General features: G+C 44.1%; 1 protein-coding gene across 3 annotated transcripts in view; it reads left to right on the forward strand.

Annotated features, from left to right (window-relative positions):
• msrab (methionine sulfoxide reductase Ab) overlaps positions 1 to 12,915 on the forward strand; it is a 45,638-nt gene extending 32,723 nt beyond the window's left edge. For 2 of the 3 annotated variants that reach the window (XM_058614488.1, XM_058614486.1), the window contains exons 5-7: positions 4,462 to 4,568; positions 12,067 to 12,193; positions 12,802 to 12,915. In XM_058614488.1, coding sequence (XP_058470471.1) covers positions 4,462 to 4,568; positions 12,067 to 12,193; positions 12,802 to 12,860 — 293 coding nt within the window. In that variant the 3' untranslated portion in view covers positions 12,861 to 12,915. Of the gene's footprint in view, positions 1 to 4,461; positions 4,569 to 12,066; positions 12,537 to 12,801 lie in introns of those variants that run through there. The other variant, XM_058614487.1, reaches the window with a different exon arrangement.
• Positions 12,916 to 13,471: the final 556 nt, after the last annotated feature.

Raw genomic sequence — 13,471 nt, forward strand, 5'->3', positions numbered from 1 at the left:
GGAGGCTCTCATTAATAATTACTACCACCTTTGATGGATGGAGAAAATAACGATGGGGGCTGTTGAAAATGGAGAGAGCGACAGGGTGGTGGAGGCGGGAGGGGAGAAGCGGGAGTTTTTGGGTGGTATTGTTGCTGGTATAAGTTCTTTGAGGGCTTCTTGAGGATGCTTATGGGGGATGAATGTAGAGTTTGTGTAATATCATCAAAAGCAAGGCTGGTGTTTTGGACGGTGTAAAAAAATTTTGGGTCTTGTGATGGCGGAGGGAGCTCTGAAGATGAGATTCAAATGAACTGTGTTTCCGTTGGAAATGGCTAATACTGGTAGCTGGGGCCACTGTGACGTCTATGACGTCGTCTTCAAGCACGTCTCTGACATGAAAAGTCTTTCCTGACTCTGCTTTTTCTTGTGATATTGAAGCTCTACCTTTTTTTCTGTGTGTGTGTGTGTGTGTGTAGGCTGAAAGATGAATTGTTCTCCAGTAAAATGACTTTAATCAAATTAAAGCAGTCAAATCATTAGTGTGATGATAAATGGATGGTTGTATAATAATCATAATTATTATGCATAATTTGTCCATACATAATCTTGTGTGTGTGTGTGTGTGTGTTACCTCTTTATGACCTTTTCTGACATAAAGACTGACCATGTCAGGACTGCTATGCCTCACGGAGACCGAAACCTGGTCTTAATGAGACATTATACACACTAATTTCTGAGACTCTGGTTAAGTTTATGTCTTTGATATAAATTGTTGTTAGATTAAGTTTGGGGTTAGTCGTCAACAACGGGTTATGGTTAGGTTTTGGGATGCGGCTTTTATTAGACTGTCCAAATAAATGGAAGTCGAAGCAAAAACCTAAACCAGTTGTCCACATAGCCAAGCACATGATCTTTGTGAGGACATTTTGGCTGGTCCACACAATTTTAACAGGCTTTTTGAGGATTAAAACCTGCTTTTTGGGTTAGAATTAGGTTAGGGTTAGGCATTTAATTGTGATGGCTAGGGTAAGGGTTAAGGAAAGCATTGTGTCTACGAGTGTCCACACAAAGAATGCAAAACCTGACTGTGTGTGTGTGTGTGTGTGTGTGTGTTGCTCAGAACCTCGGGGGTCAACAGGGGAGGTCAGAGGGAACAGCAAAGCTCCGAGGCCACGCAGCCAGCCTATCAGAGTAAAGGCTCTGGTGGTACGGCCGACGGTGGAGAGGCTAATGGTGGCCTTTGAAAGAGAGGGAGGCCTCCATTAGCCTCGTCGCTGCACTTCAGCGCTGGGAGCAAGATGGCCGTCTTCCAGCACTGCAGCGATGGAGGGAAAGAGCGTGAATGGAGAAATTAAAAGAGTGGAGAATGATTGGAGACGGGAGGAAAAAATATAGATAATTTGATTGCTTTGTATAACTAGAATAGGGGCAGTATTTTTGGAAAAATGTGCTTCCCAACCTCAGTTTCCCCTGAATCGAGAAATATCTTCATTCTTTTCTGTGTTACGTGCCCACTAGTGACACTTGGTCCTGTTAGCATAACTGTTAGCAAAGATGGCGGACACTGTTTACATTCTGGGAATGAGGTCCCGCCCCCCTACAAGTGGGTCTAAAAAGTGCAGAATTAGCGTTGAAGTTTCAAGCCTCAGACCAAGTGTCACCAAATCACAGCTTTAAAAGTTGTAATAAATGGTCCAACATTGTATTTGACTAAATACAACTACCGTTGACTCCCTTTTATTATAGTTAGCATCTGTTGAAGGGAGCACCAGCTGAGATGAAAATGGAGGGATAAAGAAAAGTGTATTTTTTCCTCCATGTTTACAATCTTCCATTCTGTTTTACTCAGGGCTGCAAGGGAACATTTTAAATGTGTGTCATTTTCCATTTTTCTTTTTAAAAAATACACACGAATGAGAGTATAAAATCACATTTGACAGAATTTAATATGGTCTGAGGCGAGAACATAATATGACGCGAGTGAGTTCATTCACTGTTGGTCCGGATGAAGATCGCTAGCTATTATATCTGAACAGACTGGGTCACACACACTCGGTGACACCCGACAGTGTAAGATAACATTTCATCGTAAGAGAACATGATATGTAGATGACTGTGTCAGGGAGATGTCAGCATCGTGTGGCTTCAGCACGTCTGCACAGTCAGGAAAACCGTTTCTCTCACACGCATATGAGATATTAACTATAGTGCTGTCAGTTTTTTATCACGAGATTAACGTTCTTTTTGGCCTAGCAAACTTTGTAGTTTTTTTTTCTCTCTGTATCCAACGCAGCCTGGATCAGTTCTGGACGCACTTCCCCACATCCAAGTAATGATGTATGCAATGTTACCAACCAAGCTGGCAGACCCCCAAACTGTCATAAGGAGACCACCGAAGACCGCTAGCTCCTTTAGCTCGGGTTAGCTCGTTACGGCAACAACACGTTAAACCGCAGGCCTCCGTCTGCGTTGAAGAACGGCACTTTATTCACAGCACTGCAGGGTGATACACAGCCTCTCTTATTATTGTGCGGCTCTCACAATAAGAGGAATAACTCAAAATATGCAGGGGGACAGAGATATTGTCTCGATAAATAAAAAAAACATTTGCACAGAGCAGGCCGGTCCACTTTTCTATGTTGATAAGAGCATTAAAATGAGAAAAAATAATGGGACAAAAAGAAATCAAGGGACATTTAGAGTAGATAAAAATGTACATTTAATTGCGATTAAATATTTTAATCGTTTGACAGCACTAATTAACTATTATTTAAATATTTAAAGCTTTGATTGGCGGTAACCCTTATCCCCAAAGGAAATGATGTCAGGAAACAATAATCATAGACTATATACATTTTTGGCAAGGCAATGTCATTGTTTAATTTATGTTGTGTTGTATCGACGGCTCCCATCTCAGCTTCCAGTTGATAGACCAGACACATTGAGCTGTACTGAAGTGAAATAGAAATGTCAAGAGAGAACCCTTATCTCTGATTAGTTGAGATAAATGTTTCATTGTTTTTAAAGCGGCTCTGTTAATATTGACGAAGGTCAAACATCACATATCTATGAGCTCCTCTCAGTCCCTCAAAGAGCTCTCTTCAGCTCTTTGTTAGAGGTTTACAGCTCGCAAAATTTACTGTTTTTGATTCAGGCCCTCGCCACTCTCATCATCATCCTCGTTCCCGGCCCCAGCAGCCGGCTCATTTCATCAAGGAAGGCTCTGACAGCCTCCTGTAGCCACCAGCCAATAGACAATGTCAGCAACTATGTGATGAACCTAGAGGAGAGTTTAGCAGCTAAAAAAAGCCAGATACATCCCTCAGGAACTGGTGGAGAGCACAACACAGCTACAAGGAGAGGGAATGTTGGACTTTGGATGGAAAAACACAACTCCAGGGTTTGGTGTAGTGGAGAAGAAGACCTAGTAGAAGAAGACCTGGATTTGTGACGTTTGCATGTTCTCCCCGTGTGTGTGGGTTTTCTCCGGGTTCTCTGGTTTCCTCCCACGGTCCAAAAACATGCAGATTCGGGCGGATTAGGAAAATTGGACCCTCTAAAGTGGAGTTGATGGTTGTTTGTCTCCATGTGGCCCTGTGATGGACTGTGACCCGTCCAGGGTTTACCCCACCTTTCGCCTCCTGTGTCAGCTGAGATTACCCCTCTTGCATGGAGGATAAAGCAGTAGGAGATGAATGAATGTGTAAATAGGCAAAATGTTCGTTTATCATCATTTATAAGGTGATTATTATGTGTCCAGCTTGTTATGCTTCACCCAAAATGGCCAACAGAATTTAAAAATCATTAAATAGACGCAATTGCTGAACAAATACACAAATATTGAGCATCCACTGACAGAAGCAGAGCGAGATCCTCATGTCCTGTACCACTGATCTTGGCTCCTTTGTTTGGACTGGAAATCGTTGTCCAAAGCTGTAGTTGGACCCGACCTAAGTGACAGTGGCAGGAACAAAGCCAGTATCACTGTCAGTGGGCTGAAGGGCCAAGCTGTTGAAATCGAAACAGAGGAACACACACTTGCCACTCGGCCGTGCCCATTGCGAGAAGACCAGAGGTCGAGGAAGACGAGGATTACGCAGGCTAGATTAAGATTAAGGAATGATTTTCTGATGCTGCTGCAGCAACAGGAAATAACGGCTGGCTGTGAAAGGTGGCGAGTGGTGACGACAGGGAGGAGACGGCTGTAGATGGACGCGAGAGCTCCAGTATTTTGTAGATCCTGAAAACCACAGAGGTTTAAAACCCAGTTACATGAGCCCTTACACACCTACACACTGCAGGCCTCTCTAATCACAACCCAACACTGCCGCCATCTTTGAATTCATTTAGCTTTGTCACTTTAATGTGCTGAATGATGAGGTTATCTGTCAAAATTGTTTCTTTGCACTTATTGTGCTGATCTCTGCGGGTGCCTTATTTTCCTTTTGTGTATGTGTATGTGTGTTTTTTTTCACGCAGGCATGAGGCAACTGAACGACCACGGCACTCAGTACCGCTCGGCCGTTTACACGTCTAACCCTGCTCACCGGGAGCTCGCATTGAAGAGCAAAGTGGCCTTCCAGCAGGTATAATACCCACTGCACACACACACACACACACACACACACACACACACAGCGCACATCACAGGGTTTTATTATGCCATTTACTCTAACGCCGAGTTACCACAGCACGTGTAAAGTCAGCAGCATGCGTTTAAAAAGTCTTTAAAAATGTGATTTTTGTCATTTGTTATTTTGATACAACGCTCCCTTTTTTAAAGAATTAAGTTTTGGTGTTTATGTGTTTTAATGTAGTTTTATAGCATCAGCAAACCAAAGAAAAATAGGCATAATGAAATGTTGTTGTCCTGTATAACGGCTAAGGTCGAGGCTGAGCTGGGGTTGGGATTTGAATGACAAGTGAAGGTCTCTGGAGTGGTAACCTCTGCAAGTTGGATAATTTTTCAGTTAAGCAAATCCATCTCTATGCTGTTTATTTCCATCTTCATTTCATCATTGTCCATTCGCTTAAACAGAAAGAGAGGAACAGGGTCGGCAGGTCATCGAAACTCATTTCTAAATCTTTATTCTCTCAATGGCACACGCGTCGCTCCTTTGTTCTCTCCATCCATCTGTCCGTCCATCCATCGTCGATCCCTCCATCAGTTGGAATTGTCCGTCGCTCTCCTCTCTAAATGGTATTCATGGACAGGCTGGCAGGGTGCAGAGGGGAGCAAATTATGATCGCCATGGTTACTTAGGACACTGGGGGTCAGCAGTTACAGGCCATAGGGCCGCGGTGTTGCCATGACAGCAACCTCCCAACCTTGGCCTTGGGCTGGGGTCAGAGGTGAGAGAGGAGTGGCAGCTGGGACCGGTAAGGTGGGGGGAGGAGGCAATCAGATCAGAGAGCCATGACTGACAGGTTATCAACGTATAGTAAACACACACACACACACACACACACCAAATGCATTGAATTAGCAGTAGAAAGTGGAGCGGTTCTGCTACACAAAGGTGTGTGAGACGAGCGAGAGGAACGCAAAGATGGCAGTTAAACTAATGTTAAGCAATTCAAAGACGGAGAAGAGAAAGAAGAGAAACTTTTTTTTTATTTTCTTGACTTACTCTTTGACACTCAACACAGCAGTTGTTCTTCAAATGTATATATTTCCTCTACACTTGACGAAATCTCAATCTCTCTGACAGAAACACTGACACTGCGATGCATTCATATTTACTGTGAGTTACAAACACAGACAGTTCATTCAAAGAAAATACATTAAATTATTGTCAAAAATAATTATACATGACAAGAAATCACTACTCTATAAATATGCAAATAATCCAGGGTTAATATCAGAGCACAGAAAGGAAGTAAAAAAAAAAAAAGGCGCACATTTCTCCACATCCAGACGAGAACCAGTACTCGACGCTATTCTCCTCCTTCTCTCCCAACCAACGCTGCTGACGCTGCCGATCTGTCAGCCACTTTTTTAGTGGCACCTCAGTTTCGTCCGGGGGCCGCCGGGACACATGTCTTCTCAAAGCAGCTGACACGCTCTGAACCAAAATGGCAGCTCTCTGCCCTGAAATGGCTGCCTCGCCGCATTGATGCTGAGTCTAGAAGGAAAAAGAAAAAAAAAGAAGAAGAAGAAGCCTGGTGTGAAAATGGCATTGGTTCTAAGAAAGGGTTTGATCCGTGTGTCTGTCTGTGCCCATGAGGCTGGATGTGTGTGTGTGTGTGTTTCTCATCTTTTACAAGTGTGTTCACGTTTGCTTGAGTGAGTGGAGGCGATCTAAGGTGACCAAAGATCATCAGTCATCACAAAATCCCTCATTCCATGTCGCTGCCAATCCATTACACACACACACACACACTGAGACATACATTTGGCACATGCAGGCACAGCCCAATGAATAATTAACCCATACTTAGAGTTTCTTCTTTAGGGCTTTCAGTTTCTTAACTTCAGCACTGGAGGTGGGGGAGTTTGGAGGTGGGGGGGGGGGGGGGCGGTGGGGATAGGGAGCGAGGCAGAAAAGCTTGTTTAAGCGCGAGAGCAGAGAGGGGGAGAGGGTTGAGGAGAAGGGAGTTCTCCATAATGAAATTTGAAATTTGCAGAACATCAAAGGCTTCTGTAGCCAAGCCTCTGTGGCAGCAGAGCAGAGAGGAGGAGTGCATCTCTCCCTCTGTCTGCCCCATCTCTCACTCTCTCTTTCCCTTTCCCTCCATCGCTCCCTTTTCTGCACTAAAATGTGTCTCCCCAGAGCTGCATGTGGGGGGGGGGGTAAAAGAGAAGGGATGGGAAGAGTTGATTAGGAGGAGAGTGCAGGGTGGGGGTGGGTCAGAGATGGGTTAGGGTTTAGAGGAAAAAAATTGGGAGAACAGGGGTTCTGAGTGTGTGTGTGTGCATGTATGGAACAATAGGTTTTATCAAGCCAGCTTGAATAGTGTGTCTGTGTGTGTACATGCATGTGTGTTGGGCCTCGGAGGGGTGAGTGTGCCCTCTGATAAGGCATCCTCACGTAATGAGCTTGAAAAGGGGGGGAAAGAGGGGAAATGCAGGGTTTTGGATGATGCAAAGAAAAAAAAAATCCTGGGGATTGTTTGGGGCTAGAAGTATTGAGGAGAAGCCTCTGGGTTTTTAAAAAAAAAAAGGGGGGGGCACAACATCAGGAGGTTTCATAATCAAGCTTGAAGTCGTCCTTTTTGGAAAGTCTTCATAAGTCGTCCGCCCCTTTAATCTATTAATCTTTCACATTTTGGATTCCGTCTGTGCTTTATTCAGGAAAATGTGAAATCTGAAAGTATCGATAACAATCGGGCATCTGGCCCAGATCCCTCGTAAAAGTAGGATAAAAGGTAATAACAGTGTTGCTTTGATGCTCGTAAATAACTTTTTTTCTTTTTTAAAAATCATGTTCATGAAAACGTAGAAGATTCAGCTGCGGTGTTCGCCGTCTATTGATGTTGAGCTACGTGTCATCTACCTTGGGGGGGGGGGGTAAGGGAAGAAAAAATAAAAATACAAAACGTAGGGGCGCGCTCCTCCTCGCTCAAAGACTGGAGCGCTTGCATCTTTTCCTCCCTCTCAAAATGTAGGAGCGTTGGCTTTCCTCGCTCACAAAATGTAGGCGCGCTCGCTGAAGATTAGAGCCCCGCTAAAATGGATGCCCGACCCGCGTTGAGAGAGAGAGAAATGAAAAGAGAATGAATAGAGGAAAGAAAAAAAAAGTCCTCATCCTCTGTGCACAGACAGACGCACGGAAGGAACCACGTCCTCCAGCTTCCACACACACACACACAGTAGCAGTGCGTTGACATGTGGAGCTTTTTTAGGGAACCAAACTCAAACAAGAGACATAACGTTTGACTCTTAGTGTCTTTTATTTGTTTGTTTTTTCATCACTCGCTTCTTGCATGTTTCTGCACCATCTCTTTATCTGTCTTCCTCCTTTGACCTCTCTCTGTGTCACTCTCTCTCTCTCTCCCTCTCTCCCGGAGGTCATTGAGGACATGCATGGTGCAGCTGACTCGTTGATAAGTATCCTGTCCGACTAGAACCTCTATGTCTATTACCGGCATTTTACTATTGTTGTCTGCAGACTTCAAGTGTATTTACATTTTGGAGATGTTGAAGAGCTTTCCGTGCACATTTTTGTTCTCGTGTGCAGCTGCAGTAGGGGGGAAAAAAAAAAAACCCAGATCAAGTTTTTGTCATAAATACATAAATAAACAATTTATTTAACTAGACAAACGGGATTTTTGCACTTATACGTATTGTGCTTTTTTTTTTTTTTTGTCGTATTCAGAGTCCTTGAAATCCTTGAAAATGCTTGAATTTTAATGTGGTGTTGTCGGTGTTTGAAAAGGGCTTGAATGTTTGGATGGAGTGCTTGAAAAACACTCGAAACAGGGACCGTGTTTCTTTCACAACAAACCGCTAATTGGCTGAAGAGTTTGCTTAGGAGCTGAAGGAGGAAGATATGTTGAAGAGTGTCGATGAGAACCTGAAACTCACTGTTGTGTGCGATCACAACTATGATAAAAACCTGATTTTTGGTCATTCACATAAATGTACCACACACTGTACGGTGCTGGAAAGGTGCTTGAATTTGATTAAGTGTACAAACCTTCTTGCAGATCGTTCATTTTACTGCACAGGATTTAGGATGGGGCTGAGAATTTTGCAATTACCTGTCCCCAAAATTCTAATAATCCAACACCAGTATCTGTTCCACCGCTGCTGAATTATTGCACGTGCGTCATGTGTGAAATTATAGCCCTGTCAGTTAATATTTGACTTTGAATCTGTGATGAAGACGCGAAAGAAACAGTAAAATATTGGTCAACAGTGCGGTATCAGCGGTGCGTTTTTACCATGAGTCATCCGTGTCACAGAGGCTCTGTCCCTTCCCCACCACTCTGCAGCCATAGGCCCACTGAGGGAGAACGAGAGAGTCACAGGACAGTGGGTTAAGGAAGAGGAGAAGAGTCTACACTCTCTCCTCTTCCTCCTCTGCCACCTCCGCCCTCTCTCGGGGGGGTGTCACGTCCTATTTGTGTCCCGGAGCCGACTGTCCCGGTGATGGCCGTGGCAAGGGTGGCTCTCTCTCTCTCTCTCTCGCTTGGCTGGATGGCAGGGACGACTTGGTCGCACGAAGAGATGGTTCTGTGTTCACATGGGGGGGGGGGGGGGGGGGGAGAGAGGGAGAAGGGAGAGAGGGAGATAATGAGAGAGAGAATTTAGCAATGGGGGAAGATGTAGGAGAAGAAAGGAGGAGAGAGAGAGAGGGAGAGATGCACTCGTTCAGCCATGTCTTTGACAGGGGAGTCTTTCCGACAGGCGTGAAGAAAGGAAGGGCTGAGTGGGCTGAGTGAGCTCAGCCCTGGACACACACACACACATAGGAGGACACTGCATTGACGCACAGTATATTCATTTCCTTAAGATGAACCCGAGCATTATGCCGAATCATAACCACAATCACCATCGTCTTGGACCTAAAGGCCTTAAAAGGACCCGTATTAGGTGGTGATTAGTCACAGGTTCTGTTGCTTTTTGTGACACTACAACTGAGTGAAGGACACACACACACACACAACATTTCCTGTGTTTATTCCAGTATTCTCCCACACACACATACAATGTCTTCCCTTCATGTTTGCCATTTTTTATCCTCCACATTTCTTCCCTCCACTCTGCTGCAGTGAGATAGAGAGACACACACACACACACAGAGAGAGAGAGAGTGAAAGCAAAGCCACGTAAGGTTATACACAGTGGCGTGACGCCATGCATTCTGATTTATGGATCTAAAATGGCCGCCATGTTGTGACTGCTGTGGAAGGGCTGGATGGAGAGTGAGAGTGAGAGGGAGTGGTGCGGGGCTGAACTAGATTCCAGCCTCGAATATAAGCAGACCTTCTCTCGGACGGTGTGTTCCGCTCACGTGAAGCATCCTTTGCCCTGGAGGGGTTCACCGCCACAATGCTTTGCTGGTGGTGACTGACTAATTAGGCCACGGTGCACAAATCTCCATGGTCATGCAACGGCAACGCTCTTAGGGAATGGGCTCGTGTGACAGCCCCCGGTGCGTCTCTAATGTGCATTTCTAATGTAACGATGTCCGTTGCCTGTGACGCCCGCCGCCGCTGCATGTAGATGGCATGGCGGCGTGCGTGTAGTTTGTGGTCCTCACATTGTAACGGCAGCCACTGAGGACTTAGAGGTCAGCTGCTGCCTCAGCCTCTCTGTGGGGGCGCGGAGCTTTGATTTACTGACTCCACTGCATCACCTCCAGCAAACACACACAACACACACAACACACAACACACACACACAGCCAGTACCACACTGCCTCCATGTGGGCAAAGTGACACATTACCCTTTTGCCCTTCACTGACGTTCCCTCCTCTTACATGACGACACATGACGTTTTTTGGGTTTTTTTTTTAGAGTTATTGTATCAGTTCCAGCTGATCTGGCAGATTCCAGCAGGAGTAATTTATTCCGACACTTCCGTCCCTTCAGAAAAAGTGTCTTTAGCCACACATGGACTGGATAGATTATCTCCTCTCTGGCATAGTACAGCTTCTTTTCCTAAATAAACTGAAGATAGAACAGAAAAGGGGTGAAACTAATGTAAATAAATGAGAACTATACATTAATAAGGACACTAAAATGTTTGGTACTACTTTCAGGCCAATAAATTAAGGATTCACTACATTGAATTTTATTCCCGACGGTTGTTTGCACCGCATGAGACGAGACCGATGAACACAACTGAGCAGGGTGAAGTGGTGATGCAGTTCATGTTTCATCACGTCACGCAGTGTTGTCGTTTCCTCATCCTGTCATTGTCTTCGATGGCCATTTGGTGGCAGCAAAACAACCTGTGAACACATTATTGTGTCATCCTATTAAGTTACTAATAATCTCTGCTGCTTCACGACTGTGAGCCAATGAATTTATTTTAATACGTCCCACTATTGCCTCAATAGAGCATCAACCTGGAAACCTTAACTTGTATTTTTGCATCTATGTCAATATCCTGGCTGAGTCAGGACGTATGCAGAGCGCTGATAAGACCACGCTGAGTCTAGGTTGACTCAACACCCCCACGGTGCAGAGCTCATCATAACTGCACACACTTCCAAGTTGCACGCTACTTGTTGCACACAGACGGGTCCTCAGAGCGACGACTGTCAACTCTCAAGAGCACCGACCCAGCCCAAACCGGTGTTGTTAGATAGAGGAGGCTGCTCGGCACAGCAGGTACATCTTTGATTTATCTGTGAGGCGTTTAGAAAAGTCTCAAAGTTCTCAAAGAGAGCAGTCGACTCTCTGATGCCAAAGACTACAAAGACTGTTTCTTTCCTCTGTTTCTTATTCGAGCGGTACAGACTCTTTACTGTATGAGTCAGAGGTATTGAGAGTTCACACCCAACGCACCACGGAGTAGAGCAGTAGTTTGAAAGGCAGGTTCGCGGCGGTCTGTTCAAAGGGAGCCGAAACTTTCGGGACTTCAGCGATGGAAACAGGTGGCAGAATTTGAATTGAGTGACACGTGATTGATGTCGGGCCTTTTTCATTTGAAGTAGGAAAGCACAGGTGCAAAATCAAGTGAATAACGGTGGGGTTCCATGTGTTTCTGTCAAAACGGGTCCTGAATGCACTGAATAGAGCCGTCATTAATGGTGTGTGTGTGTGTGTGTGTGTGTGTGTGTGTGTGTGTGTGTGTGTGTACCAGGTATTACTAATGTTGTGGGGACCAAAACCTGTTTACACAGTCACATTATGGGGACTTGTCCTCCTTGTGGGGACAAAAAGCAAGTCCCCATAACGTAAATTACTACATTTTAAGGTGAAGATATGTTTCATGGTTAGGTTGAGGTTAGGGTTAGGGTTAGGGTTAGGATTAGGATTAGGCCAGTAGTAATTGTGGTTAAGGTTAGAGTAAGTCTCCAAGAAATGAATGTAAGTCAATGCAATGTCCCCTCAAGTCATGAATGTCGAACAACGTGTGTGTGTGTGTGTGTGTGTGTGTGTGTGTGTGTGTGTCTTTATCCATATAGGAGTTGGACGACAACGGTTACGGCGCCATCACCACAGAGATCCTGGAGGGGCAGCAGTTTTACTACGCCGAGGACTACCATCAGCAGTACCTGAAGAAAGTACCTCATGGCCTTTGTGCTCTCAGAGGTACTGGTGTCTCATGTCCCATTGGAGGCGGAACAGGGGAAGTGTGACATTAAAAAGAAAAAAGAGAGAGAGGGATCACTTTGTTGTCGTTTAGTCAAATTATCAATCCGTCACTATGCCCCAGGGAAATTTGTGAAACAGCAGTCAAGTAAAAAAAATAGTACATATGAATATATATATGTATGTGTATATATATGCATATATGTACATGAATTTTTCAGTTGAAAAAACAGAAAAAATAGTTAAGCACATTATTAATTCGTGATTAAGATGTTAAGTTATAGTTATTAACTTGTATTCCTGGACAGAAAAATTAGTTTTAGTGGTTGAATGTCGCACTTACGATTAACGATTAATCACGATTAATTTGGGACTTCTCAGAGAAGAAGCCCAGTGAGTCGGCTCAAATTTGGTTATAAAAGCTCAATTGTTAAATAAATAACAAGAACATTTTTAGTTTTTAAAAAGTAAAATATTGATGTTTTCAGTTGGTCTAATACATTAGTTAAGTGCTGTGTTATGTAAAAACACAGGATGAGAAATGAAAATCATAGGAGTTGAATAAAATTGTGTTAGAATTGAACCTGTTGTTTTTCATTGCCTTGCAGCAGCGGTCTGCTTCCATAGGGTGGCAGCATTTCTCCCAAAACAGCGGCCTAATGGTTAGAAATGTGTTGTACTTCTATTAAAGAAACAACATAAAAATAAAAGAAAAAGCAGCAGTTTGTTGGAGTTTCTTCCAGTCGTCAGCGTCCATTGTTGGATGCTTTTCACATAAATGTCTTAAATCCTTTAGTCATCGCATGACTTTTCACTTGGGAAATTTATGTCATTTTGTCTTGACGCTACAAGTGTGTGTGGGGGGGGACAAGTGAATGTGACTCACTGTAACTGACATATGCACATTTCTCATATTAGACGACTCACACTCATTATAGATAGAGTGACACACTCGAGGCACTCGTGTGTGCAATATGAAATCACCCTTTTCTTAAACTCTCGCTCTGCTCCCCCCAAACCCATAATTATGTATAAAGTTTTTTTTTTTACAACACATAATTAGAAATTAATTACAGCGCACCAATCAATTACAGACAAAGCATTGTCTGCCACGCTTGCTATAATTAAGCACATAAAGCCTAAAGCCCTTTTTAAAAAAAAAAAAAATGAAAATCACACTCATGCTTTGACTCCAAAATACAGAGATGATATCTGGAAAAAAAAAGGCTTCTCGGTCAACCACAGTTGTGTGATTCACCACGCTCTTGTTTTCCCCCC

This window comes from Solea solea, chromosome 18 (assembly GCF_958295425.1).
Source record: "Solea solea chromosome 18, fSolSol10.1, whole genome shotgun sequence".
Lineage (NCBI taxonomy): Eukaryota > Metazoa > Chordata > Actinopteri > Pleuronectiformes > Soleidae > Solea > Solea solea.